Source organism: Microtus pennsylvanicus, chromosome 6 (genome assembly GCF_037038515.1).
Source record: "Microtus pennsylvanicus isolate mMicPen1 chromosome 6, mMicPen1.hap1, whole genome shotgun sequence".
Taxonomy (NCBI): Eukaryota; Metazoa; Chordata; class Mammalia; order Rodentia; family Cricetidae; genus Microtus; species Microtus pennsylvanicus.
The window spans coordinates 121057025-121084683 of NC_134584.1; the positions used below are offsets into that span (position 1 = coordinate 121057025).

Below are 27659 nucleotides of genomic sequence, written 5' to 3' on the forward strand. Positions count from 1 at the left end.
CCCCTTCCAGACACATCAAGAACATGCTAGGCTTTTCTCTGGTGGCATGTGCAGTAGGCTTGTTAGACTCGCTGCTGGACAGTATCAGGTGACTGGTGTGTCATTCCAGTCCAGGGCTGTGTGTCTGGCTGGCTGCTTTATCCTGCTTCCTGTGGAAATACCCCCACCAAGCCAGATGTGGCCTGAGAGCTCCTGGAGAGGCTTGATGTGAGAAACAGCTCTGAGAAGTCTGTCCTCGAGGCTGACGGAAAAGAAGCCATTGGACTTCCTATATGATGTGGTTCATGCCTTGACCGAGAAAATCCTGGCGGGGAAGTGCAGTGCCTTTGTTCAGTCCTTGTCTTTGTGCTGCCTTCATTGTTTCTTCATGTCACCAGAGCTGACACTCTGGTGTCCCCTTTTGAACCTTACCCCTAGAGAGAGGCTTTATAGTCTAAGTAGTGTTGTTTGTCCCCTCACCCACTGTGCTGGCGATCCAACTTGTGCCTCACCACTGAGCTTCCCCCACAATCCTCTGTTTACTTTTGTATTTGAGACAGTCTTTTTAAATAGTCACTAGCCAGGTGGCAGTGGCACATGCCTTTAGTCCCAGCACTCTGGAGGCAGAGGCAGGTGGATCTCTGTGAGTTCGAGGCCAGCCTGATCTACAAGAGTTAGTTCCAGGACAGGCTCCAAAGCTACAGAGAAACCCTGTCTCGAAAAAAAAAAACAAACAATAAAATTAGTTGCTTAATTTTTTTTGTTTGTTTGTTTTTAACTTTTTTTTTTTTTGAGACAGGGTTTCTCTCTAGCTCTGGCTGTTCTGCAACTCACTATATATACCAGACTGGCCTTGAACTTGGAGATTCACGTGTCTCTGCCTCTCAAGTGCTAGTATTAAAGGTGTGTACCATCACTGCCCAGTGAGACAGGCTTTTAGTCCAGTGGACTTTGAACTTACTCTTCCATCTCAAATTCCTCAAAATAGCTTTTAAAAATTTCTGTATCAATACTTGTAGTTTTCTCTTATGGAGGCTGCACATACTTGAAAATTTAAAAATATGTTTGTAGTTAAATATTCAATCACCATGCTTCATTGCTGGCTGTGACAGTCAGTTCGTCACTCATATATAGTTAATAGTTGAGTTTTTGTAGTTAACCATTGTGTAGTCCTGTGGAGACCAGGGCGTAGGCACAAAGGCTTTGAAGACCTTAGTTCATATTTTTAATTTAATTTAATTTAATTTAATTTAATATGTGTGTGTGTGTGTGTTTGAGATATAACCTCACAATGTAGCCCTGGCTTGACTGAAACATGTCCTGTAGACCAAGGTGAACTGGAATTCATAGAAAGATCTGCCTACTTCTGCCTCCCAAGTGCTGGGATTACACTTGTGTGCCACCATGTCTGGCTTTAGTTTTTATGGAAATGTGATAATGTTAGTTTCTGTGGTGCTGACATGATCGTATGTAGTAAAGAAGCACAGCATGGCATTTCCACACAGTGCACTGTCTGCACTGGCCAGCTCAGGGTAGATGGGGTTCTCAGTGGCAATGTTGGTGTCGTATGGCATCTGTGGCTGGCATGCGCACTGTGCCTTCCATTGGGCCCATCTCAGCCATATATACTGGATGCCAGCATGGACCAGGCTTTGTAAAGCAGGCTGCTCAGATGCTCCACTGGGGCTCAGCTTTCAGCAGAGGCAGATGCAGCAAAGCAGGTATTTGTAAGCCAGAGGAAAGTGCTCATCACAAGGCAGGGCAGGGGACTGGAAAGGTGGGTGCTAGTGTCCTTCAGGTATGATTGGTGTCACTGAGGAGCCTGTGAGAATGTGGGAAAGGGGGAAGGGGCCACTGGCTGGAAGGGCCTAGACCAGGCGGTTCCTTATGAGCTGAGGGAAGAGGCGGGGTGACTGAGTAGGTCCAGGAAGAGCTCCCAGCAGGAATGTGCTGGTGGATAGCCATCTGCTGAGGGAACAGAAGCTGTCCTCATGCCTTTGCAACGTCAAGGAAATCTTGTCTGTCTGATGTGGCCCTTGAACTGCTGTTAAGAGCTCTGGAGCAGAAGAAGGTGGAGAACCCCGGGGAACTGCACGAGTCCAGGTGTTAGGCGATGAAAAGCTGGAACCAGAGTCTGAGCCTGGTGGTGGTGGCACACGCCTTTAATCCCAGCACTCGGGAGGCAGAGTCTGTAGAAGGGCATGGAAGAACCACCCAGGCATGAGGCTTTGGCCCAAGCTGATGGGTACCATTGGCCACTGCTGACAGTTGAGATGGTGGGAAGGACTGTGATTGGTGCCTGGAGCTCATGTCCAAGGAGATAGATGTCCAGCAGCTGTGCTGACTTTTAGTGAGGTTAGGGCTGGGGAGTGCTGCAGTGCCAGCTGGGCGTGTGCAGCTTCTGGCCCAGTAGCAGGCCTGCAGGGCAGGGCCCACTGAGCAGAGAGGGTGCTGCCCTGGGCATCCTGGCAGGGAGTTGATAGGGAGACTGAGATGGAAGAACAGTGGCCCAAGGGAATAGTCCTGCAGGAAGCCCAGGGAGGGAGTTGTGTGTAGAGAGCCCTGTGGGAGAGAGGGAAGCCTCAGAGCTGGACCAGCCTGGTGGGAAGGAGAAGTGTGAAACTCAGAGGAGAGGGGCTCAGAAGCAGTGCCCGGAGGGAGAATAGTGACTTCACTGAGTGCCCTAGGGCATCGGGCACCCTGGAGGGAGCTCTGGGAGTGGAGGAAGCGTGACCTGTAATCCAGGAACAAGGTTCTGGGAGGAGCGCTGAGGAGTCGGGGGCAGGGTGGGGACAGGGATTATAAAGTAGTGGTCTGAGTGAGATGGATCGAAGAAGACCTTACTAGATTATTAGATCAGTGGCTTGGGTCTCTGGGTTCAAGACCCAGCATTGGGGAAGAAATGTTCAACTGCAAACCCTGTTCTGCTGCGCACCTCTCGTAGGCACAGGAGGACATACACATGCAGTTCTGTGGGAGGGACGGCTGTCCTCTTACCCGCTGACCTCTCCACTGCTGCTCCTTTCTTGGTGCGTTGGAGGGGCATGATTAAATCATTCTTCTATGTTAACACATGGCTGGGCCACCCCTCATCTTCCTGCACCCCTGCTGAGTGCCTGGGTTGTGCCTTTGGTGGACTTCCTTTTTCCACATGCACCCTGGGAGCTCCAGGACTCTAACTGGTAATTGCATTCCGAGTCTTTATTGAACATTAGTCTTAGTCCAGCTGTTTTATTACATTAGAACTGGATTCTCCCCAGGCCTTCTGAGAAATGGCAAAGTTAATTTGCCAAAATGGTAACTTCACGTACCGCTCTCTGTTCCAGTTTTCTTGGGCTTCTTGCCCTAGTTTTTTCTATTGAAACCTTTACTGCTAGCAGAATTTTAAATGTTTTTATCCTGGCAACAGAAGCATTTGGGTAAACAGCTAGGGGAGCAGTGGTGTCCTCATTTGGTGGAGGTCAGGGTTCGGGGGTTTTATGACCACTTCAGAGTGTTTTCTTAGACCACGTGCAGAGCTTTTCAAAAGCGGGAAGATGCTGGGGTTGGGCATTGGAAAGCCACTTTCATTGGCTCCTTAGGAGAGGCAGGCGCTGCTCATGGAATCTATGGTAGAGCTGTCTGTGAGTAGCCTGCAGGGCCAGAGTAGGCAGCTTTAGGCCAGACAGTTTTTTTTTTTATTTTTTATTTTCGAGACAGGGTTTCTCCGTAGCTTTTGGTTCCTGTCCTGGAACTAGCTCTTGTAGACTAGGCTGGCCTCGAACTCACAGAGATCCGCCTGCCTCTGCCTCCCGAGTGCTGGGAGGGATTAAAGGCGTGCGCCACCACCGCCTGGCTCCAGATGGTTATCTTAAAAGGCGTCCATAGCAGGTGGCCTCGGATGGGGCAGATCCACATATGTGAGGAACTGGCTCTTTCCTTTGCTCTTCATGAGTTTCTGTTGTTTGGGCCTGGAGAAGGCCAAGGCTGTAGGCCAGTTCCCTCTTGAGGGTTTGTTCCCAGAGGTTTCTGTACCTGTGTCTCTTTGGGTAGGCTTCTAGGACTGTCCAATATTTTGACATTGTGACAGACATTGTCATCTTTGAAGTTCATGCACAGAAGCCACACAATCAAGTAAACCTCCCCCAAACAAAACTTTGCTGTGTTAAGCAAATTAATGATTTTGTATGGGGCAGCATTTATTGTTCTTCTGGGGTGGATGCGGCTTATGAGCCATGGGTTGGAGAGGCCTTGTAGCTGCACTTGATGTAGGTGAAGCTGGAAAGGTGAGTCTGTCTGGTGACCATCAGCCTGGAGATACTGAGGCAGGGATTCTGGTGATTCTAGTATCTGCACAGCTTTGAGAATTCCAGATTTGCCTGTCTAAATTTTCCTGGAAAAGGGTCTGTATTGCATTTCCAGCTCTTTGGATTTGCTAGACCCTGGACTGTTTTCAGTCTAGTGCTGAATTTGGTTGGGCGGCTTTAGCAAGGTGAAGATTGCTGCCTCTGCCCAGAGCTGATGCTTGTCGATTAGGAAGCGAGAAGACAGGATTTGTGTATGGCGTGAGGGACATTATCTCTCAGCATTCGCTGCTCTGTGCTTCCAGTTCGACCTAGGTCTGTCTTTCCTCATCTAGGGGACAGTACTTAGACTGAGGGTGAAGACAGCAGAATGGACCAGAGTTGGAATGGTAGATGGCGATGTCCCGGTGTCACCCTGACCCTGTCACTGTGTGCATCTGCTGGAAGGAAGAGGAGAAATAGTGTGTTCCTTTCCTCCCACGCGTTTCAGCCATTGAGCCTCTAGAGTCTGCGTGTCCTGTGTGTTTCTATTCCATCTCCTTTCTCCTCTCCTGCTCTGTCTGCTCCCAGAGCAATGCACAGTGTGTGGTGTACCACTGCTCAGCTGTTCTGCTGCTGCTAAAAACACCACCTTGCCTTCTATTATGGTTCTTTTTTGAGTGAATCTTCACACAATATGTGTAAATGCTGGAAGGAGGTCATTCCAAGGCCCTGGCAAGCTGTTTGGGGCTCATCAGTACCTTGCAGCTTTGTGTGTTTCCAGTTACCCAGCAGGTGGAGCACCTGTCCATGTTTTGGCTTTTTCTTGGGACTGATTGATTCCTTATACTCAGTTTCATAGGTTTCCTGGCCTTTCCTATTACTGTGAAAAAAAGAATTAGCCTATGTTTAGCAAGTAATTTTTACTAGTTTCAATTTTCCTTTAAAGAACCCTTTTGAGGGCTGGAGAGATGGCTCAGAGGTTAAGAGAGGTTAAGAGCATTGTCTGCTCTTCCAAAGGTCCTGAGTTCAATTCCCAGCAACCACATGGTGGCTCACAACCATCTGTAATGAGGTCTGGTGCCCTCTTCTGGCCTGCAGGCATACACACAGAATATTGTATACATAATAAATAAATAAATTTAAAAAAAAAAAGAACCCTTTTGATTAAATAAAATGCAAACAAAATCGCGTGTTAGGGCGTGGTGACGCGTGCTTGTGTCTCTCACACGCCTCACCGTGGCATGACCAGACTTGCGTCTTAGCTGTTGGATTGTATTGCCCTTTCCTTAATTTTGTCTACTTTTTTTTTAAACAAAGGGATTGTGTCTTCTTTTTAGATTTATTTATTTATTTATTATGTATACAGTGTTCTGTCTGCATGTATACCTGCATACCAGAAGAGGGTACCAGATCTCATTAAAGATGGTTGTGAGCCACCATGTGGTTTCTGGGAATTGAACTCAGGTCCTCTGGAAGAGCAGCCAGTGCTCTTAACCTCTGAGCTATCTTTTCAGCCCCCTGCTTTTGTTTTTTGAGACAGGGTTTCTCTGTAAAATAGTGCTGGCACTCACTGTGTAGACCAGGCTGGCCTCAAACTTAGAGATCTGCCTGCCTCCTGCCTCTGCCTCCCAAATGCTGAGAGTAAATATGTGTACTGCCACTGCCTGACCAGTTTTGTCAGCTTTTAAAGTCTGCTTGAATTTCCTGCAGAAGTTTCCCATTACTGTGGTGATGAGATGTGACATCTGTGGTAGAAGACAACACTTTTTTTGGGGGGGGGGTATCATCTATTTCATTTCTTGCAAGGTGAGACTCTGGCACCCTCTTTCCCAAAGTATTGGTGACAAAAGCAGCTCATGCTTTCAAAGGTCTCTTCACCCCACTGTAACTGTTACACTTGGTGACTGTCAGCTTTTTTGTGTTTGTTCAGAGTAGCTCCTTTAAGTAGGTCCATGTGCCCTGTAGATTGAGCCTAGAAGTGTTTGTGGTGTCTTCACTAGCAGTCTGATGACGGCCTCCTTCAGATGGGAGCCCCGTGGTTTTCACAGTGTCTTACATGTGGTCTGGCAAGTCCAAGACCACCTTGTGTGCTTCTTGCCTGAAATCTGTAATTACCCCTTTCTTCAAGGAAGCAGGTTTCCTCCTGTTGAGGACTGGACCTTCAGCGCCACAGTCAGGCTCCAGGGACACACACTGCTGCAGGGCCCTCTGCCACCTCTGCCCTTTGACTGGACAGGGCACAGTGTGCCACCATATACCGACATTCACGATTGCCCTTCCTGCTCAGATTAACCTAGACATAAACGGGACCACTCTCAGGCCCCTGTATCAGCTTCTCCACTCTCAGGAGTGTTCAGCAGTGTTGGAGGGCTGTGACTAGTCAGTAGTGTTTTGTCTGTATGTATGCCTGTCTGTAATGTGCATGCAGTACCATGAGAGGCCAGAAGTGGGCATCAGATCCCCTAGAATTGAAGTGAAGGATGGTTGTGAGTTGCTATATGGGTACTGGAGCTGGACCTGGGATTCTCTGGAAGAGCAGTACCTTTAACTGCTCAGCCATCTCTCCAGTCCCTCCTGTAGTATCTGAAATATTTTGATCCATTTTCTTTTTCCTGGTTTAATTGAATTCTCTTTGTGTTGTAAGCTCTTTTCCCTCTAGGTATCTGGCACACCCTTTCAGTAAGCGACATCAGCAGCCCTAGCCCCACATGCACTTTCAGGAGCCCCCTTCCCCCCCGGGCTTTGGAACCCAGGGCCTTGTGCTTGGCATTGCCCTAGGAGGCTCTTGGGTCCCAGTTCTGAGATCCCACTCCATGGCCCTGACTTGCTCCTTTTGTTTCCCAGATCACTCAGGCCTTCCTCACCTGTCTTCTGTAGTGTGGGCTTGAACATTCCCCTTAATCTTTTCTCCTCTCTTGGTGTTCCTGGTTGTTTTCCCGTTGCTTTTGTTATGATTCTACCTGTTGTATTTGTTTGTGTTTGAGTTCTATCTATCTTGGTCTCTCTGTTTATTTGCAACTGTTTATTTAGATCTGGGTTGATGGACCTGGTCTCACTTTCATGTTGGAGCCTGAGGTCTCTGGTGGCTTAATCAAAACATCACAGCAGTTGGAAAAAAGTCACAGATGGATTTGCTAGGGGAGGTTCTTGGGGGGGCGGGGTGTCTAGAGGGCTATGTAGCTATGACACTGGTTGGTTCTCTAGGCTGTGATAATCACTGAGGAAACTGAGGCATGATGGTAGTGATTGACAGAGTGCTCCTGTAGGCAGCTGGGGCCCATGGAGATGCTAGGCTTGATGTGAGGGCTCCAAACCTGTTTAGGACAGGAGGCTTGAGGAGGGAGTGGGGATGTGAGGCTTTCAGCTGGGGATAGCCCATCCCATTTCTCTCTCTCTCTCTCTCTCTCTCTCTCTCTCTCTCTCTCTCTCTTTCGCTCCTTCCCTCCCCCCCTCTCTCTCTTTCTTTCTTTCATTTTAAAGGAGAAAAGCAGCTAGTTATTTATTTATCTGAGCATTTCTGAGTGCTCAGAAAACAAGTAGAGCCCTGTAGTGAAGCACCTGCAGACTTCTAAGACTCCTTGTCCACACAGGGCTAGTGATCTATTCCACACCATGACTGTTAATCTTCCCTTGTGGTTCTTGCAGGTGACAGAAAGCCCAAACCCTGTGACCTCTGGATTCTCGCTTACTGGTGTGCCCCTTTTCTCGTGTTCTGGATGATGTCAGAACAGGACCTGGCGGATGTGGTTCAGATTGCAGTGGAAGACCTGAGTCCTGACCACCCAGGTAGAGCTGTGAGACAGCAGATAAACTGCTCTCTCGTGTCACCTCAGGATCAAAAGCCTCTGCTGGACCTTGTTCCTGCAGTAGAGCAGACTCACAGTGGATGTAAGCAGTGCTGCATGAATGCGTGTGTGTGGGTACACGTGGGCGCGCACACACAGCACCTGCTTACTTTTCTAGCTGGCCCCCAGGTTTGTTTCCAGCAGTACAGCTACTCATGCCCAGCATGAGTACCGTCGTGTACTTGTTACCTGTTCCATGATGCCTTCTGATGCTGCTGCCATGTGTGGGACCTGTGGCTCTTACTTCACCCCACCTCCTGTGTGTAGCTCGCTGCTGCAGTGGACCCTGCAGACTTACACTGGAGGGCTGGTAACCACGGTTCTTCAGTGACTGGCATTCTCCTCACAGGCTTGCGCTAGTTTATTGACCACCCAGATGCTGTGTGATGTGCTTAGCACTGCTTCTCTTCTCTGTGGACTCTGCTAGGGAAGGAAGATCTTGCACATGTATCTGGGCAAATATTTTTTGCAGGGCCAGTTCCCTGAGTAGAGCTGCTGTGTGCATGTAACATTTTGGTAAGACATTTCCAGAAAAGTCCTGGTACCTAATCCCTATACTGACTGTTTGAAAACAGACGCCCTGACTAATGCTGAGACCAGCTATTTTCTAATGATCGTAAATGCATAACCCTTGGAAACCTTAGCCGAGTGTCTATTTTAAGGAGACTCTACAGAAGTGATAATCTGAATTTAAGACTTCTGGGGAGCATCATCTGTGAGAAACCTTTGCCTGTACTGTTTTAGAGTAGCAGACTCATTGCTCATGTACACATGTGATATCTGCACACGTGTGTGCGTCGCTCTCTCACACACATCTGTAGATGGCAGGACCTTGTCGTCTGCGAGGTGAGTGAGCGCACAGAGGCTGGAGAAGTGCACATGCAGGCAGTGTCCCCTGTTGTAGACAAGGATATGGGAGAAAACTGAACTAGGGAATGAAAACATTCATGGCATAAAGGTCAGTAACAAATGCTGACTACAGAATTCCACAATTATGAATTAGTAGATCTGTGAAGGTGCCCCGTGTCAGGCCAGAGTACATGAGTTCTTTTCTCATGTTAGACGGCTTATGACCACCTGAAACTCCAACTCCAATGACTGATACCCTTTTCTGGCTTTTGAGGGCACCCACACACATGTGGCATACATTCTCATAGATGTATGTACATAAATAGAAATAAGTCTTAAAATGACTGCTAGCTGGGCGGTGGTGGCGCACGCCTTTAATCCCAGCATTTGTGAGGAGGACAGAGGCAGGTGGAGCTCTAGGAGTTGGAGGCCAGCCTGGTCTACAAAGGACAGCCAGAGATACACGGAGAAACCCTGTCTTGAAAAGCAAAAATAAATGTGTGTGTGTGTATTGAGAGAGACAGAGAGAGATGGAAAGAGATGACTGCTCCTGAGTAGAGAAAAGGACTAGATGGCCGAGGTCAACAGAAGTGCAGTTTGCAGAGATGAGGCCACGGAGGGTGCTGCTGCTCTGACTCTGGCACTCTTTGACCTTGTTTTGTACTTGGTTTTAGATGAGATTAGAAGTTGGGATGGTACTGCAGAGCCTGGAATTGGGGTTACCTTGCTCATCTGAAAGCAGCAGGAGCTTTCAGGAGGTGGGCAGCCCTTGAGCAGCTACAGCTTCCACATAACTCAGCGTGTTTGCTGTGCTAGTTTGGGGGCATATATGACACACAGAGAGAGTTGTGACTGTCAGTATATATGTGCCTCTCAGTCCCATGTTGGGAGTGGGCCCAGGACCAAAGGCTAGGTGAGGGTGCTTTTGACCGCAGACACACTGAATAAATGTCACGAATGGAGTTTAGTGTGGTTTTGCCTCTGGCGAGCATTGACTGGGTGCTCTGATGTTTTTGTGGGGTGAGGGAGGCCCCTTTTCTTCCTGGCTGAGAATTTTAACAAAGTGATTGAGGTGCCAGCCCTGTGCTTGGCTGTAGTTGTAAAGAGCCCTGAGGATCTTGCCGTGTTCACGCCAGTTGCTGTCTCTGTGGTTGTATTTCAGTTGTTTTGGAGAATCATGTTGTGACAGATGATGATGAACCTGCTTTGAAGCGCCAGCGACTTGAGATCAATTGCCAGGATCCCTCTATAAAGGTACCGTGTGGTCCTGTGTGCAGTGTCAAGTTTCTCTCTCTCTCTCTCTCTCTCTCTCTCTCTCTCTCTCTCTCTCTCTCTCTCTCTCCCTCTCTCTCTCCCTCTCTCTCTCCCTCTCTCTCTCCCTCTCTCCCTCTCCCTCTCCCTCTCCCTCTCCCTCCCTCTCCCTCTCTCCTTCCTTCCTTCCTTCCTTCCTTCCTTCCTTCCTTCCTTCCTTCCTTCCTTCCTTCCTTCCTTCCTTCCTTCCTTCTTTCCTTTTTGTTTTTGTTGTTTTGAGACAGGATTTCTCTGTGTAACTGTCCTGGAACTTGCTTTGTAGACCAGGCTGACCTTGAAACACGGAGATCTGCCTGCCTCTGTGTTGCTTTGGAGCCTGTCCTGGAATTCACTCTGTAGACTAGGCTGGCCTCAAACTCACAGAGATCCGCCTGTGCACCACCACTGCCCAGCCTGTGTCGATTTTCTACCATCAATTTAGGCTTAGAACAGCAGAAGTGACCCTCTTACAGCCCTGGAGTGGCAGGGCCACACCTTCTAGAATCCCAGGGGAGGCTCTTACTGCCTCTTCTGTGCTGTGACCTCCAAGTAGCCCAATCTTGTCACTAAAGTCTGTGTCTGAGGCCTACCCTCACCTAGGCCTGGATGATCTTAATTATTGAAATGCATCTATGAAGACCCTCTTCCCAGATGATGCCACAGTAACTGGCACAGAGATGCCCTTGAAATGCTGCATAAAGCACAGGACAGTGCTGGGCGATGGTGGCACACACCTTTAATCTCAGCACTTGGGAGGCAGAGGCAGGCGGATCTCTGTGAGTTTGAGGCCAAACTGGTCTACAGAGTGGATTCCAGGACATACTCCAAAGCTACACAGAGAAACCCTGTCTCGAAAAACAAAAACAAGTGCAGGCCGGGTTTTCCTGGCAGAAAACATTAATTGGGAGGACAAATGAGATGTCTTCCTGTGTGTGCACATAGGCCTGCCTCAGATGGGAGGAAAGCTGAGGGTCGCTATGGCCCCAGGTCCTCTCAGTCAGTGAGTGAATTGCTTCTGGGTTTGCTTACTTGAGAGTCAGTGTCTGCAGAACCAGAGGTAAGTATTAGCACAGAAGAAGTCTGCAGGAGCAACTCAGATGACTCCAGTCCTCTCCACGTGCTTCCTTTGTGTCAGGGACATCTGCTTGAGGTGCTCAGTTCACTCTGGTAAGGAGGAAAAGTGGTGCCAGCTGCAGTGGGGACTAAAAAGTCTACACAGACCAGGGCTGGTGACGCACACTCCAAATCCTGGCATCCAGGAGGCAGAAGAAGGTAGTCTCTGACTTCCAGGACCATCTTGGTTTACAAAGTGAGTTCTAGGACATCTAGGGCTACATAGAGAGACCCTGGCTCCAAAAAGGAAGAAAGGAAGAAAGAAAGAAAAAACAAACAGTCTGTTCAGTGAAAAACAACTTCAGACCAGTGGGCAGAAGGCCAGCACCAGATTTCAAAGTGAAGTGTGACCGTCACTGTGTCACAGGACACAGCTGTGAACAGAGGGAAGGAGCTGCCTGGGTTCTGGTGACAGCACACTTTGCGTGCATGCTGTCGCATGTAGCCGTGAGCTGGCAGGGGACAGAAGACATTCACATGCCGCATTAGCAGCTGTAACTCAGCAGACAGGTCTGAGCTGCTTGTGGTCATTTTCACTTGCAGAGCTGTGCTAGGGAAAATATTATTTCTCCTCTTTCATTATGGATTTGCTTGAGACATTATTTAGCCTGTAACTGTGATTTTTCATCCAAATTCTAGGCAGAACATTTCTCTTTCAGTTAAAGTAATGGTTTAACTATTAAAAGAACTTGGAAGGCAAATAGTTGGTGTTCTCCAATTATAAAAAATAGTGGTCCATGGTTTTTTCTCAAGAATTGGCCACCACTTGGTGCTTGTGATGTATCCCTCTCCCTGCGCTGTTGACATCGCCTCCATTGACCACCAGGGCACTTGGAGCCGAGTCCATGCTGCTGCTTGTTTCCTCCTACACACAACCTCGGTGCTTGCTTCTGTGGAGCGGTTCGCAGGGGAGGGTCAAATTCCTCTTTGACCTTTTCCTTGTTAGTTTTGCTGTGCTGTGATGAGCAGAGGTAGATGTGAGGGCTTTGGGTATGTAGGGCATTCCTGTAGCTGCTCCCGACTGCTGTGCATAGCAGGGAGTAAAGGATGCTCAGAGCTCTTAAGAGCCAAGGTTGGCGGGCCCGAGTGCCCTGGACCCATGCATTCATGATTTGCTGCGCTAGGCTTTGGTGATATGCTATTTGCCGCTGCAACTGTTGTGGTTTTGATTGTATTCTGCAATTCCCTTTCAAGTTAGAGGAGACACCGGCCCCTACTAGCTTGGAGTAGGTGCAGAGTATCAGTCTGTTCTGACTGCCTGTGCCCTGAGGTCCAGGGTCAGCCTAAGCTGCAACCCCTGCTCTCTCAGGCTTGTTCCTTCTGATGTGTCCCTAAGGCTATATTTCTTCTCCAGTCGAATCCTTATTCTGTTTTTTTTTTTTTTTTTTTTTTCCGAGACAGGGTTTCTCTGTGGCTTTGGAGCCTGTCCTGGAACTAGCTCTGTAGACCAGGCTGGTCTCGAACTCACAGAGATCTGCCTGCCTCTGCCTCCCGAGTGCTGGGATTAAAGGCGTGCGCCACCACCGCCCGGCGAATCCTTATTCTGTTTCCTTCAGATGTTGCTGGCCTTATTCCTGCATTTCCTCTCGCTAACCAGCATCCTGAATGCAGGCCTAGAGGTCTCTTTTCACTGTAGTAGAACTCCTGTGTCATGCATGTGGTGGCTTCTGACAGGACTGGCAGTTGAAGGAGCAAAGCCTTTCCCTCTGGTCTGCATGGTTCCTGACTGCATTTAAACATGGCTGGCTACTGATTTCAGCTTGGTAGTTGGAGGCTGCTCCTTTTGTGGGCCACTAGGTGGCATGCTTGCTATTTAGAAGGTCCTTGAAGGGGGTGGGGATCATTGCCAGGTTTCTGTGGGGTATACCTGTGAATGGCAAGCCATTTTTTTTTTTCTGTATATGTGTGTGTATTTTGATACAATGTGAGTGCAGGGCCCATGTTTTCCAGGTGTTGTTTTGATGTTAGGTACAATCTGTCATCATAAGAAAGATTTTGTAGTTTTAATGTGTGACTCTACGGGTGAACACAGTGGTAAGCTTATTACTCTATGGTCTTAGTGTAGGTGACATTGCAAAAGGGTCTTGTTTGGTACAGAGGGCTGGGCTTCTCACTGAATCCCTAGGTACTGCCCAGGGCTTCTCACTGAATCCCTAGGCACGGCCCAGGACTAGACTGGGTGGAGTTAGGAGCCAGTTGTTTAGAGTCCATGGACTTGCCCCTTCCAGGGTAAAACACCCTCTCTGAAGCTTTTCTGTTTTCACTTCCAGTCTTTCCTGTACTCTATTAACCAGACGATATGTTTGCGGTTGGATAGCATTGAGGCCAAGCTGCAAGCTCTTGAGGCTACTTGCAAATCTCTGGAAGAAAAGCTAGACCTGGTCACCAACAAACAGCACAGTCCCATCCAGGTCCCCATGGTGGCTGGTTCCCCACTTGGCGCCACCCAGACCTGCAACAAAGTGCGATGGTAAGTACCGGAGAGCCAAGGCTCCACAGGCCACCCTGGGAAAAGTGCTCCTGTGCCAACCCAGGCGCCGCTGTTACTGATCTCCCCTGGCCCCGGATATCTGCCCTGGTGGTTCCATGGTGCTGGTTTCACCTAGACCGAAACCAAGCACAGGCTCTGTGCTGGAACGACCTGAGTTGCTCCAGCGTTCTTCTTGGCTTAAGCAGACGAACTCTTCTTTCTTTGCACCTGGCCGTGAATTTGGCCCATGTATGTTGCTTCTTTTTTTTTTCCTACCTCTGGCTGGTCATTGCCTATGTTTTCTTCGGGGCTGGTATTTATAAATTTCACTTGATCATAGCAAACTTTCTGCTAGCTCTGAGACTTACATTGTGCCTAATTTTTAAATAGAAGGTTTGTAGCCTCCTCCTAGAGAGCTTTGTATGGTTTGTATTCTACTGGCTTGGATGTTTCATGCTTGGCTTAGTGGGATGGAAAGGTGCCTCAGAAGGTGTCCTTCCAATCCCTGGGTCCATAGGCTTGTGGCATGAGATCCCTCCGGGCAGCAGCGCCACTCAGAGCTCCTGCTGTGTGCATTCTTTCCTACAGCATATAGGAGGAAATCCGCTTGTGATAGTGGGGCGTGTTATCTTTGTGCTCCAAGCTCCACAGCCTCTTGCCTATTGGATCTGCGAAGAACAGAACAGTGGGGTGGCAGTGAGAGCCACAGCAAGCTAAGAGGAACACCAGCGACTTTGTTGCAGTGTGGGTGGTTGCTGGGTGCTGGTATCTAGAGCAGCAGTAGGTGCCTTGTGGATTTGGAAGGGAGTATGTGGGAAGGGGGAGTAAGAGTTACTTTGGGTGGTTTTGGGGTGCTCAGGAGTACCAGTGCCTCCTCGTCCTCTTTCTGAGATGGCTCCTAATGAGGCCCATGGGGCAGAGCCACTCGCTGCTGGCTCTCCAGAGCATGCCAGCTTCACTCTCAATCTCTCTGTTGGGAGGAAACTGTGTGTCTAGCTTCTCCGAGGAGGCAGAGTTGCTCTTGAGACTGAAGTGGACTGCACAGCTCACTATGTGTCTCCCTACAGACACTTGCCAGTGTCTGTGCAGGTTCTCTGTTAAGCCCGCAAAATGACCGATTGCCTCTTAAGGCAGTTGTTTTTGAAATACCCCTTTGCCCCAAACATACTGTTCAGAAATAGAGCTATTATAAGAGTTGACGGGGTGGATGGCAGCAGTGATGGATGGGAGACAAGCCTCGAGTAGCGCCTCTGGGCTGAGGCTGTGGTTGTAGACATCACCAGTGGGCAGTGGAGTGTTGAGAATGGCGAATTCTTTGTGCCATTTCCAGTGATGCAAAGTGTAGGTCTTTCTAGACTGACACAGTAGTTGAATTCCTGGAAAGTTCAAGCTGCATATAAACCGCAAGGATGTCTTTTGTCTGAATTCCACATGGGACAACACAGTCTCCATGGGAATGCTCAGGACTGGAGCATTTGTGGGAGGGTGTGTGTTAGATGAGATTGTTTCTGGCACTGAAGGACACCTTAGCCTGTCTGTCCACACTTAGACTCTGGTAGCCACATCTGTCACACTGACTCCCGAGCTTCTGGGCCTGCACCACACAGCACTGATGTCTTCAGCAGGAGATTAAAAAGGCAGTGGTCCTCTTCCCTCAGAAGGTACTGCCTGTTTTGGCCATAACACCTCAGTCCTTATCACTCCTGGAACAGGCTGTCTTCAGGAACTGGAGAACATCTTTTTCTCTGTTCTAGTTCTGCTAGGTTATGGGAGGACCTGGAGTAGGAGAGGGTGGGTTTTTGTGGCCTTGCCTTAAGGGCACAAGCTTTGGAATTCCATGTGTTTGGAAGCAGTGGGTGTCAGGCTCACCTGGTTAGATATTCCCAGGTCCTAGACATTTCTGAGTCCCGGTTTCCTCATTAGAAAGATGGAGATCTGGACCACTTTTCTACTTTGATGTGGTGGTGACAGGGGCCATGTTCTCTAGAAAGCTGTTAATAGGAAGCTTGAGAGCTGCCTGGAGGCTGAGAGCTGAATCCCAGGATTTCAGTGAAGGGTGGATGACTTCATTGATGGACAGACACAGAGAAGAAAGGAGAATTGTTCACACAGAACCTGGGCCGCGGGGCATAGCCTGGTTTCTAGAAACAGCTAAAAGGCAGTTTTGTACTGGATGATAAAGTACTGTGCTCTGTTTATCTGGGCCTTGGACACGTAAGAGAAGTACATAAGCTGAATGATCTTACGTCGGATGATATACTCTTGAAAATAACTTAACACCTGACTGTGGCTGTAACTCACCGGACCAACATGGTGTCTGCCTCGGTCTTCCAGCTCTAAGGAGGCCTCCAGAGAGTGCATAGGACACTGTCTTCCATTTGGAGAGGCTACAGAGGTCTAGATCTAGCAGGAGGTGGTCCCCAAGGCCTTCTCTCTGCTCTGGAAATCTATGCCCCCTGCTGGTCATTGACACCTGGCTAGACAGTCTGAGGCTCTTGTGAACTCCAAGGAATGCTCATCTAATTGTGCTCCTTGGCAGACAGAGGCTGTGGAACACTGCCAGCCTCAGCTGGCATTGGGTCCAGATTTTCAGACTCTGCACCTGAGTGAGTAAATTCAAGAAAAAAATAATAAGAATAACAAGAATAAAAGAAGGTCTGTTTTCTTTGATGCCAAAGCTTAATCATGATAAAAATGTTTGTGAGGTTACAGGGATGGGGTTTCATCCAGCAGTGGCATTTGGCTTCCAGAATTGGAAATGGACTTTGCTTCTGTTGCGCCTGGCTTGTGTCTTTCCTGCAGGTATGTCATTTGACTTTGAATAGCTGTTCTTGGAGGGATGGCAACGAGGTATTTTAATGCTGAAGATGTTTGGAGAAGCAGTAGGTGTTGAAGTATCTACATCGTTGTGGAAGCCTGTGATTTTATAAGCCATCCTTTAAAGCTGGGCTCGAAGCATTCCAATAAAGCCAGTAACATGTTCCCTGACCAGAAGGTCTCGGGCTGGTACAGGCGTCTTTATACAGATGGCGAACAGGTCACCTTCCTGCTCTTCTCTGCGGCTAGACACAGACCGGTGAAGGAAGGCTGTGGTGTATAGCATAGCTGAGCAGGGAGTGTTGGTACAGTACAGATGCAGGCCAGGAGCTATGCAGGCAGTACCCAGACAGAGCTAGTGACAGCATGCTGCCTCCATGGGTATCTTGTAGAACCATATTGCTTGATAACAACTTTTTAAATCAGGCATTTCTGTTTGTTTTTAATTAAGACTCTTACCTTGGACAATGTTTGTTCCTTATTTTTTAAAAGCAATAGATATTTTGCTTTTAAAGGTTTAAAAATGTCTTAGGACTAGAGAGGTGGTTTAGTGGGGAAGGGTTCAATTGCTAGCACTGTGTAAACCAATGTGGTAGCATATGCCTGTCATCCTCACACTCAGGAGGTACAGACTGAAGGATCAGAAGCTTAAGGTTATCCTTGAATACACAGTGAGCTCGAGGCCAACATGAGACTATGCCTCAAAAGCAAACCCAAACAAAACACACATGAAAAAAAGCTGTGATGAATGAAAAGTTTTTGTATATAGCGGTTTTCAAAAATAAAAAAAAAAGGTGATTTAAAGCTTCCCTCAGTGCAGTTGCATAAAACTTCCTGAAGAATTCTTTCCCTCTCTCTGAACTGACTTTAGAGACGAAGTGTGTGATGGAGAATGGTTATACAATAAGCAGCGGCTCTCAGTGCTTAGGATCGTTTGTCTCGCATTGAAGGAAAGTCATGGTGAAGCTGCTCTGACTCCTAGCTGGTCTCCTGGAGTGCTGTAGGAACCCGTGTTTCATGCTTCTGCTTCAGGGCCATCAGCATTCCCAGAAGCCTCTGCTCTGGAGGCTCAGAGCGTGCTAGGATCAAGACAGGGCTGTTTGACTGTGGAGTGTCTGGTCTCTCGGCCGTGATGGGTTTGTTTACTTCTTATCTAATTTTGAGTTCTGGATGTTTCTGTTTAATGTCATGCCTGATCTTCATGCCTGGCCTGTGCTACCTTGCACAGCCATACACGTTCCTCTGTACACATCAGGGCTGCGCATTAACTAGTGAGGTACCAGTTCACACACACAAAGCTTGGGGATGCTCCAGCCCCCAAAGTCAGCACAGCAGAGCGAGCTTCCTGTTAGATTGTGAGTGTTCTGACATCTCAGAGGACTTCTTCAGCACCTGCAGAACGCATGCTCTTTGAAGGGAATTGGGTCGGTCCAGGTTGCTCCGGGAAGAGTTGTTATCATGACCATCTGTGGTTGTTTCACGAGTTTCTCCCAGTACAGCTCTTGTACATGTCCTGGTATTTCTAAGTATTTTACAATTGTATATGCAGTTCAAACCCCTTTTCTGAAGCAAGGTCTTAGGTATTCTAGACTGGTTTCTGACTGCCTTGAGTGTTGAGGTTTATGAGGTGCTGGGGCTCAAACCCAGGGTGTGTGCATGCTAGGCAAACTCTCTACTGACTGAACTGCATCCCCAGCTCCCATAAATCTTAAAAAAATATTTACATGTATGTGTGTAGTCTGTGTATGAGTGTGTGGTCTGTGTTACGTGTGTGTGCCCTTCTAAAGCCACAAGAGGGTGTTGGCTCCTCTGGAGCTGGAATTATAGGTAGTTGGGAGCCACTCTATATGGGTGTTAGGAACTAATCTCTTGTCCTGAAAGAGCCGTGACTCCATCCCCTCCAACTGTTTGCTCGTTTCTAAATTCACCTCCAACACTGGCGTGAAGTCTGGCACATAGGAGGCAGGCACTCAACCTTTGTGACACATCTCCAGCCCCAAGTACCTTTGTTTCAGTGGGTTTTCTGTAGGATTTGGAAAGAGTTGAGCCTGGGATGTGGTATACTTTTTTTGTTTGGTTCTATCCTGGGTTTCTGGGCAGTCCTGCCTCTAGTTCCTGGCCGTCCAGGCAGTGTCAGGTATGGGCTCCCTCTCATGGTGCACGGTTTTAATCCTAACCTTTAGGAGGATGAACCTAGAGGATGCTGTGAATTGAAAGCAACCTGACCTAGGTAACAAGACCCTGTTAACTGGAATTTTCCTTCTCCTCTTAGATTTCTCTGCCTTTACTGCATCTACCGTGAGCTCATTTCCATGTGTTCTGTCCTATGTTTGCCCCACTCCCAACCTTGTTTTCTGAAGGTGCTTCACAGGGCTAGTTTTGGTTCATCTTCAGAAGGTCTGTCCTTCCAGCATACCCTTTATTCTGATGTCATATGACTAGTGCCATGCCTTTAATAAGTGTTAAGTCTAGAAGTTTGCCAGTGCAGCCATCTGGATCCATATTTCTCATTCAGGAGGCCTCAGCTCCCAGCAGTCTTCTGCCTCAGTCTCGCCAGTCCAGGATTACAGACAAAAGCCATTGTATTGGCTTAGGGGAGACTTTTCTGACATCAGTGTCTGTCAGGAGAGGGGGTCACGTGGAAGGCTGGAGTGCTGTGGCTCTGGTGATTCATGGCCCCGCTCAGTGTTCTGCAAGCCGCAGTGGCCCCAAGTTAGCTGTCATTCACTAAGTGACCACTGGCATGCTGGTCACACCCCAGGAAACCCACTGGACTTCAAACCTCCCTTATCTTCCATGCCCAAAGTTGACTTCTGACTGGTGGATGAGGCGTCTCAAGACAGCCTCTGTTTCTTGTGTGCTTAATGCTGCATGTAGGCTATGATGCTCCATTTTCTTATCTTCTTCGGGGTGTTGGCCAGCAACATGAAGACCCCAGAACCCCAAGACACTTGGCTGAGTATGAGCCCAGTCTTGACTTCATTTGGGCCTGAAATGAGCGGACTTTGATTGTGGCTCGAGGTCTTCAGGTGCTGACAATGCATTCTTACACAAAAGAGACAGAAGGTCCCTGTGCAGAGGACACACCATAAACCAGAGGTGCTAAGTGGACACGTGCAGGAGGAGCAGCTGTGCAGGGAGGAAGTCTAGCAGAGCTGCCCCTCAGTGTGTCCTGGGTGTGTGTAACTTGGAGATTGTTGTAATGGTTTTTGTCTTATTTGGATTTTAGGCCAGAGGTCTTCTGAGAATTACCCAGGGAAACTGTAAAAGTAAAAATAGCCCTCGGCTCTCTTACGGGGGCTCTGGCTTCCCTCAGAAAGTTCTTAGTTGTGAGTAGTAGTGCAAGGTTGGCCTTTTGTTTTGTTTTTGGAAGTTGTTGTTAGAGAATGTTGGGTTAATGTCTAACTTGTGCCTTGCCAACTCTAGTCTCAGGCAGGTGAGTTGTCCTTCTGAGAGACTCTCTATGGCTGAGGCACCTAGGTGCCCTGTCTCTGTTTTGGATTGTAGCCTCTGTGGAAGATACTACAGTGCCCCTTCTCATTGTGTCTGCGAGTGCTTGCCTGTGTAACTTTGTAAGTGTAAGGCACCGTGGTGCCCCATCTCATGCTGTGTGTGTCTGCGAGTGCTTGCCTGTGTAACTTTGTAAGTGTAAGGCACCGTGGTGCCCCATCTCATGCTGTGTGTGTCTGCGAGTGCTTGCCTGTGTAACTTTGTAAGTGTAAGGCACATGGTGCCCCATCTCATGCTGTGTGTGTCTGCGAGTGCTTGCCTGTGTAACTTTGTAAGTGTAAGGCACCGTGGTGCCCCATCTCATGCTGTGTGTGTCTGCGAGTGCTTGCCTGTGTAACTTTGTAAGTGTAAGGCACCGTGGTGCCCCATCTCATGCTGTGTGTGTCTGCGAGTGCTTGCCTGTGTAACTTTGTAAGTGTAAGGCACCGTGGTGCCCCATCTCATGCTGTGTGTGTCTGCGAGTGCTTGCCTGTGTAACTTTGTAAGTGTAAGGCACCGTGGTGCCCCATCTCATGCTGTGTGTGTCTGCGAGTGCTTGCCTGTGTAACTTTGTAAGTGTAAGGCACCGTGGTGCCCCATCTCATGCTGTGTGTGTCTGCGAGTGCTTGCCTGTGTAACTTTGTAAGTGTAAGGCACCGTGGTGCCCCATCTCATGCTGTGTGTGTCTGCGAGTGCTTGCCTGTGTAACTTTGTAAGTGTAAGGCACCGTGGTGCCCCATCTCATGTTGTGTGTGTTTGTTTCACTCAGTGTCCCATCTCATGCTGTCCATGTTGAAGGCACCCTGGTGTTTTGTCTCACAGTACTAGGAAGAATCACCGGCTTTTCTTAGCCTTTGCAGTCAATGCTTGTCCTTTTTCTAGACCCAGAAGGCATGCCAGACACTGATTGCTGGCACTCCTCTGGCCACAGCAGAGGAAAGGGACTTAATTCACAGCCTGCCCCACATTTGTACTTTGCCACAGTGTGGAGCATGTTTTCCAACTGAATAGTGTCATGTGAAGGCAAGAATATTCAGCTTGTGTAATCTCAGTTACAAATTAACATCACTGGAGAACTGGACAGTACTTGCCTGTAATTCCAGCACTTGGGAGGTGGAGGCTGGAGTTGTGAGTTTGAGGCTAGACTTGGATACATACCAAGATGCTGTCTCAAAAACCAGATCCCATCTCCAAAAGTCCCAACAGTCTATGGGTTATATTATTTCCTTTTTTTCTTATTTTTTTTATTAAGTCTTATAAAAGGATTTATTTTTGTACTGAGTGTTTTTCTGGCATGTTTGTAAGTGTACTACATGCCTGTAACACCCATGGAGGCCAGAAGAGGGCATTAATTTGCCAGGAATTGGAGCTGTAGGTGATTATTACCCACAATGTGGATACTGGAAACTGATGCCAGGTACTTTGCAAGAGCAGCCAGCACTCTCAACTGCCAAGCCATCTTTTCAGCCTTTATTTCACTAAGTTTTTTTTTAAATAGAGAAATAGCAGCTATGGTTATATATATATAGTTAATTCAAGATCTTAAAAGAATGGATAGATGTCATAAAGAAAATTTAAAAAGAACAAACCAAGGGGGAGTAGACAGCTGACTCCTGGAGCAGAATGGAAAAGTCTTACTGTGGGACAGCCCCGGTAGTAACAAGGGCAGAAGCCACTCTCTGCACAGTTAGCCTTTCTACAGTTGGCCCTGGAGCCCTCTTGTAGATCATCGATCCAGCTGTAAGATCTAAGGTCACAGGGGGTCTTTGGAGCCTAGAACCAGGCAAAGGATCCTGCAGTTTGATGAGGGGAGGAGGGAGGAAAGGCAGACAGGCAGGCTGACCTGGGAAAGCTGAGAAGAGCACAGAAAGAGTAGCGCAGACAGGTGAAGATGTTCTAAAGCCAGAATGCTCTAATCTCAGCAGTAAGGGAATCACTGTGTTACTGTGTGAGACTGGCCTGAGGGTACCTGCAAGTCCTCAGCTCCTTGGCCACTAGGATACACTAGTCAGAGTCGGGGGACCTTGTGCCCTGTTAGATGAAATATGGAGAGACAGAGCTCCCAGGTGGGCAGCAGCATGGCCTGGTCTCTGGAAAGTAGGTGTCCTTCCTCCACGGCCTGGCCGTTGTGCTCGTGACCAAGGCACAGGAGTTTGTGGTCATGTGGAAACCTATAACACTCCTTTTCAGTGAACAAGACTGACATTGTCATACTGTCGAGCAATCCCCAGCCACAGAAGCAACAAGTTTGAGCTGCTGCTGTAGACAGCCTGCAAGTCCATTTACATAACGTTCTTAAAGCCCAAACACAGATGGTTCTCTAGAGAGACCCAGGAGGTGGCAGAGCAAGTTGTGTTTCTGTGAAAAGGACATTGTTTGGACCTGTGCAGGAGACCATACTGCCCCAAGCTATACAGGTGCACATGTGGAAAATGGTGACATTTGAAGGAGACTTATACAGTGTTAAGGGTTATTTGAAGGAGACTTGCAGTCTTATACAGTGTTAAGGGTTATTTGAAGGAGACTTGCAGTCTTATACAGTGTTAAGGGTTATTTGCTTCTGCTGATTTGGATGCAGGCTGCTCAGGTTTCACAGCTGACGACAGTGTTCACAGGCCCTTGTGTGCTCCCTGTTAACCTGTAATTGCTTCATAACGTGTGCGTGGGGCTTCTGTGTGCACATGGCTGTTTGTGTAAATGTGTATGTGTCAGGTCCTACATGGTTTATGTCATTTTAGGAGTGTGAATGCTGGAGGCCTCACAGGACCATAGCAGCAGGCAGAGCTCTCCAGGGTTACTTTGGATCACTTTGGATCCATCATGTTTTGGTGAGCAACTGTAGGTGTTACCAGAAAATACATAGAATGACTGAGAAACAAACTGGCCTGACATGTAGGTACTTCACATTTGCATTTCGGAAAATCAGCTTTGTTTCTGGGAATGTGCCTGGGTATGTGGAGCTGCCAGTGACCATGGCAGGTGGCTGGTTTTCATGTGGATGGAGCACCCTTTCCTCTGGATGAGGATGCTGGGCTTTCAGGTAACGTAACTGACTGCATCAAGTGGCAGTTCTTTCCAGTCCTGGCTCTTCAGAGCAGAGCACACTTTAGACAACCCGATACCATGGAGTGCTAAGAGTTGACACGGTGACTGGCGTGTGAAAAAGTCTCTTGAGAGCCAGCTGCTGGTCCTGCTCACTTGCACCCTAGTGTTGCCTTCAGGGTGTTGCTGAGCGGTGGTTCTTGGGCCATGTCTCATTGTTTACTAGATTTTATTTTCAAAGCCAGGCCTCATGGCCTCTTGTTTTGGTTCTGCACTTTGCAGAGGGCTGCGGGTGGTGTATATACACATTTCCCTTTGCTACCCATGGCTTGACTGCTGCATTCTAGAGTATAGATGTAGAATAACATCGAGGAGGGCAGCTGTGAGACCCTCATGCCTTGTCATGGTTTGGGAGGGATGCGGTTGAAAGAGGTTGAACCAGACTAGGAGACTGGTTCGTGGTAAGAGCTCATGCTTCTGCAAGCATGAAGATCTGATACTAAATCCCTAACACTGTGGACAAATCCAGACATGGCTGTACGTGTCTTGAACCCCAGCTCTTGGGGGTTGGGGGCAGGCAGATCCCCCTGCTTGCTGACCTGCCAGCCTAGCTGAACAGACTAGTTTACTGTTCAGTGATAGACCCTGTTTCAAAAGAATAAGGCAGAGAGCAGTAGAGGAAGATTCCTGATGTCCTACTCTGGCCTCTGCATAAAATTCACATGTAAGTTGTGTGTATACACACACACACACACACACACACCTACTCACAAGGGAAGGAAGAAGAAAGGAAGCTGGTTTTTCATGGAAACCTGTTGCTGAGATGACGTGCAGGTGTACAGGACAGCAGAGTGCCTTAGGCGTCCTCCCCACTCTGCTAACTGTCCACAGCCCAGCCTGCCCACATTAGCATTTGCGTCAACCAAAGATACTAAGCAGCAGGAAACTGGAGAGTCCCATCTCCAGTTTACTTGTCCCTGACTGTCCGTGCTCTTTGGTGCAGGCCCTGGAAGCTGACCCTGTTGAATGACGATGTGCTCTGACAATGAATGTTGTTATTTTAAGGTCTTCTTTTTCTTGTGATTCTTTTGTTTCATAGCGTCGTCCCCCAGACTACAGTAATACTCAACAATGATCGGCAGAACGCCATTGTAGCCAAGATGGAAGACCCATTGAGCAACAGGGCACCGGATTCCCTGGATAATATCATTAGCAAGTCAGTAGCCACCACCACCCCACCTTCCCCTGCCACTGTCATGAGGATAAGTGAGCATTCCTGAGCCAGGCCACAGTCCAAGCATATGTCCATGTCTGTGGTCACAAGGTTGATTCTGTTAGTGACCACCACAGTTCTTAGGTCAGGGAGGGCCAGCCTGGTGCCTAGTGATGGTGGGTGAGAGAGCGCAAGATGTGGCAGCTGTGAGGACCTCTGGGCTAGATCTGGTGTGTAAAGATGCCCGAGGATTGCACATGGTCATCTTGCCACTCCCATCTGTCTGTCCTGCAGTCGATCCTCTTCTGAGCTGTGTTGAGTTTGTGGCTTTTTTCTTATGCCTTTTCTTTTTTAGATGTGTTGGAGCTCCAGTCAGAAATGAAAGTGTACAATGGCAATGCCCTGTGGGGGGCCGCTGCCCATTGTTATGGGGGCCTCTGCCCATTGGCTCTGGCTCTGTGCCTCAGCAAGGCTTTGTCACCTTTTGGTTACCAGCAGTGTTCTCACAGATTTCTGTCATGCTTTTTTCCCTCTGTGGGGTGTGACTCTTTCCAATTTTGTTCTGGCTTCTTGTCCTAGTCCAGTTCTCTAGGAAACAGGAGGTCTAGGGTGTGATGTGGGGGTGCTGGAGGCCAGCCAGGCTGCTGGGGAAAGGATGGGTTTCCAGACTTGCACTGAGGTCATGGGTGTGGAGTGTTAGTTGTATGGGGTCAAGTCCAGGAAGGACCTGGTGTGGCTCCTGCCTCTGGGGATAACTAGAGTTTTAAGGCCCCTGTGACTTTGCTGGTGGGAAATAGAGCTTTGTTTCCTCTGTAGTGTGTAATAGGTCATAGTCCAAAATGTTGACAGGGTCATGCAGAAGACAAATCAACCTTGGATCTTTTTGAGCACTTTCTGCTGCTAGCTGTTGGCTGCTGCTGTATTTCAGGGCCCGGTACAAGAATGGCTCCCAGGGGACTACTGGCATTCTTGATGGCCTTGGAAGCTGCTCCTAGGATTTGTTTGTGGGAGTCATGGGGAGTGTGGAGGTGTTTTGGAGGCTGAGTCACCTTGGGTGTCTGACAGCATGGATGATGGATGAGGGCTCTCTGACACACGATGACCATTGTGCAAATCAGCCTTCTTAGGATGACCTCTGAGATCTGAAAGCAGGATTCTAGGCTGAGTCTTAGTGAGTTATGATTTTATTTATTTTGTGCTATTCATATTTTTAAGCAGTTGCTTTATATTATGTGTCTTCTCGGCCTTAGACTGTTTCTGTGTGATGTTGCTGCTCATCTCCATGGAGGGTGCGTGTGGGGACATACCGCATGTTGGGGGATCCACCTTGTACATTGGTCCACACAGCACAGTGAGTCAGGGCTAGTCTCAGTGTGCCACTCATGCCCCTCTCACAGCGTGGGCTGCTGTGTTTATCTCCCACCAGCGCTGTTCCTGGGCGTCGGCAGAATACCATCGTGGTGAAAGTGCCAGGTCAGGATGACAGTCACAATGAAGATGGGGAGAGTGGGTCAGAGGCCAGTGACTCCGTGTCTAACTGCGGCCAGCCGGGAAACCAGAACATTGGAAGCAATGTCACACTCATCACCCTGAACTCTGAAGGTATGTTACCAGGGCTGCTCTGCCTGCCAGCACAGCCATATTGTGTCTTTGTGCTGTTAGTTTGGAAGGACATGTAGTTTATTATTAGGAGGAGTGATACAGAAGTGGTGGAGAAAGGTAAAGCAACTGGGAATCCCACTGTGTCTTCCAGCACCCGTGCCTGTCTCATGTTCTGTTGACTTTGTGCTTGCTTTCCCCTGCTTGTACAGAAATTCATTTCTTCCATGTCAGTTGGGTTTCCAGAGTGATTTTAGTGGCACTTCTGCTTCCTGAGAGGAATATCTTTCATGACTATGCACCAGTAGCCACTCACTTCCTTGACATTTCTCTGCAGGTTTCTGGAGAATGGCTGTTGCCAGGCTTAGGGAGCACAGGACTGGCTACCTCTTGCACTGGGGATCTGTAAAGAGTCAAGAGGAGCCAGTGCTGGGGTCTGTCTTCCCCAGACTCCTCCTCATGATTTTTTGGGGTCCCCATGATGGGGCATGGTCTTCCTCCCTGATGAGTCCGACGTACCCCTTGCCTATTCCTGGGCTGTACTCAGCCTGTGTGTATTTCAAAGGCTTTGTGGCGCTTGTAGCTCTTGTGTGCACCTGGCTTCTGAGTGACCGTAATGTGGAGAAAAAGGAAAGAACTCCGATAGACTTAGCTCTGTGTGGGAATTCTAAGCTTATACTTTGTTTACCCATGAGACTTTGTGAGGCTTTGCTTCAATATCCAAATTATTGGGTTTTCCTATAAGCATATTTTTTCCTACCTAACAATGATTTATTCTTTGTTACTGTATCTGAAATACTAGAAATAATGTATTTAAAATTGCAGTGTTTGGGTAGGGGAGTAAGGGCAGCATTTTCTGTGATGATCGTTTTACAGCACATATTTTAGCGGTTGCTGAAGTTTAGGTTGTGACTGTTCTCAAGTGCTGTGTACTGAGAGCTTGATTGACGCCATGACTCTTGCTCAGAAGTAGAACTTTCATGGGGTGAACCCAGGGGAGGAATTGGGCCATCAGGGGTATGTCCCAAAGGGGAGGTTGGGGTCTCAGCCCCATGTTGCCTTTCTTTTTGTGTCCCAGATTCAATGGAGGAGCAACCTCTTCTGCCATTTGTTTCCACCATGATAACTAGCTACCCAGGCCCAGTGGCTATGGACTGAATGAAGCAGTGACAGAGGCTGGTTTAGTGTATCTGTGTGTTTATACAATGTCACCTCCTTTTGAATCTAGAATTTTTTTTTATCACCCCCTCAGAGACACCTCAAACCAGCTAGTAGTCCTCTTTGTCTTTCTACCCATCTCTTTTAGCTGTATTCCTTTTGTGTGGATGGGAGTTTCTGTGAGCCCTGAATGTGACTGGCTCATACCATTCAGGTTGCAAGGCCATAACTGTTCCTGTCCTTCCCCTGTAGGAAGAGGGGCTGCATTCCCTGTGCTCTGGCCTTTCGACAGATAATACACATAGGGGCTGTATTATCAGTGCTTCTCCCTTAGGGCAGGGACTGTATCCCCCATGCCCTGGCTCTCCCCACATTTGACAAGGACTTCATGCTGTATACTCTGGCCCTCCCTTTGTATGACAGGTACTATATGGTCCAGGCTCCAGGCTTGCCCTTGTGTGACATTGTCGGTCGACAGACGTTTGGGTCATTTCTGCTTTTGACGGTTGTACGTTTTGAGGTGTGAACAC

At 48.4% G+C, this 27659-nt stretch overlaps 1 protein-coding gene across 8 annotated transcripts in view; it reads left to right on the forward strand.

Annotated features, from left to right (window-relative positions):
- Banp (BTG3 associated nuclear protein) overlaps positions 1-27659 on the forward strand; it is a 74813-nt gene that overhangs the window by 14140 nt on the left and 33014 nt on the right. For 5 of the 8 annotated variants that reach the window (XM_075977500.1, XM_075977493.1, XM_075977495.1 and 2 more), the window contains exons 2-6: positions 7890-8030; positions 10101-10192; positions 13612-13811; positions 24259-24375; positions 25799-25974. In XM_075977500.1, the coding sequence (XP_075833615.1) occupies positions 7961-8030; positions 10101-10192; positions 13612-13811; positions 24259-24375; positions 25799-25974 (655 nt within the window). In that variant the 5' untranslated portion in view covers positions 7890-7960. The remainder of the gene's footprint in view (positions 1-7889; positions 8031-10100; positions 10193-13611; positions 13812-24258; positions 24376-25798; positions 25975-27659) is intronic. The other 3 variants (XM_075977497.1, XM_075977496.1, XM_075977501.1) reach the window with 1 other exon arrangement.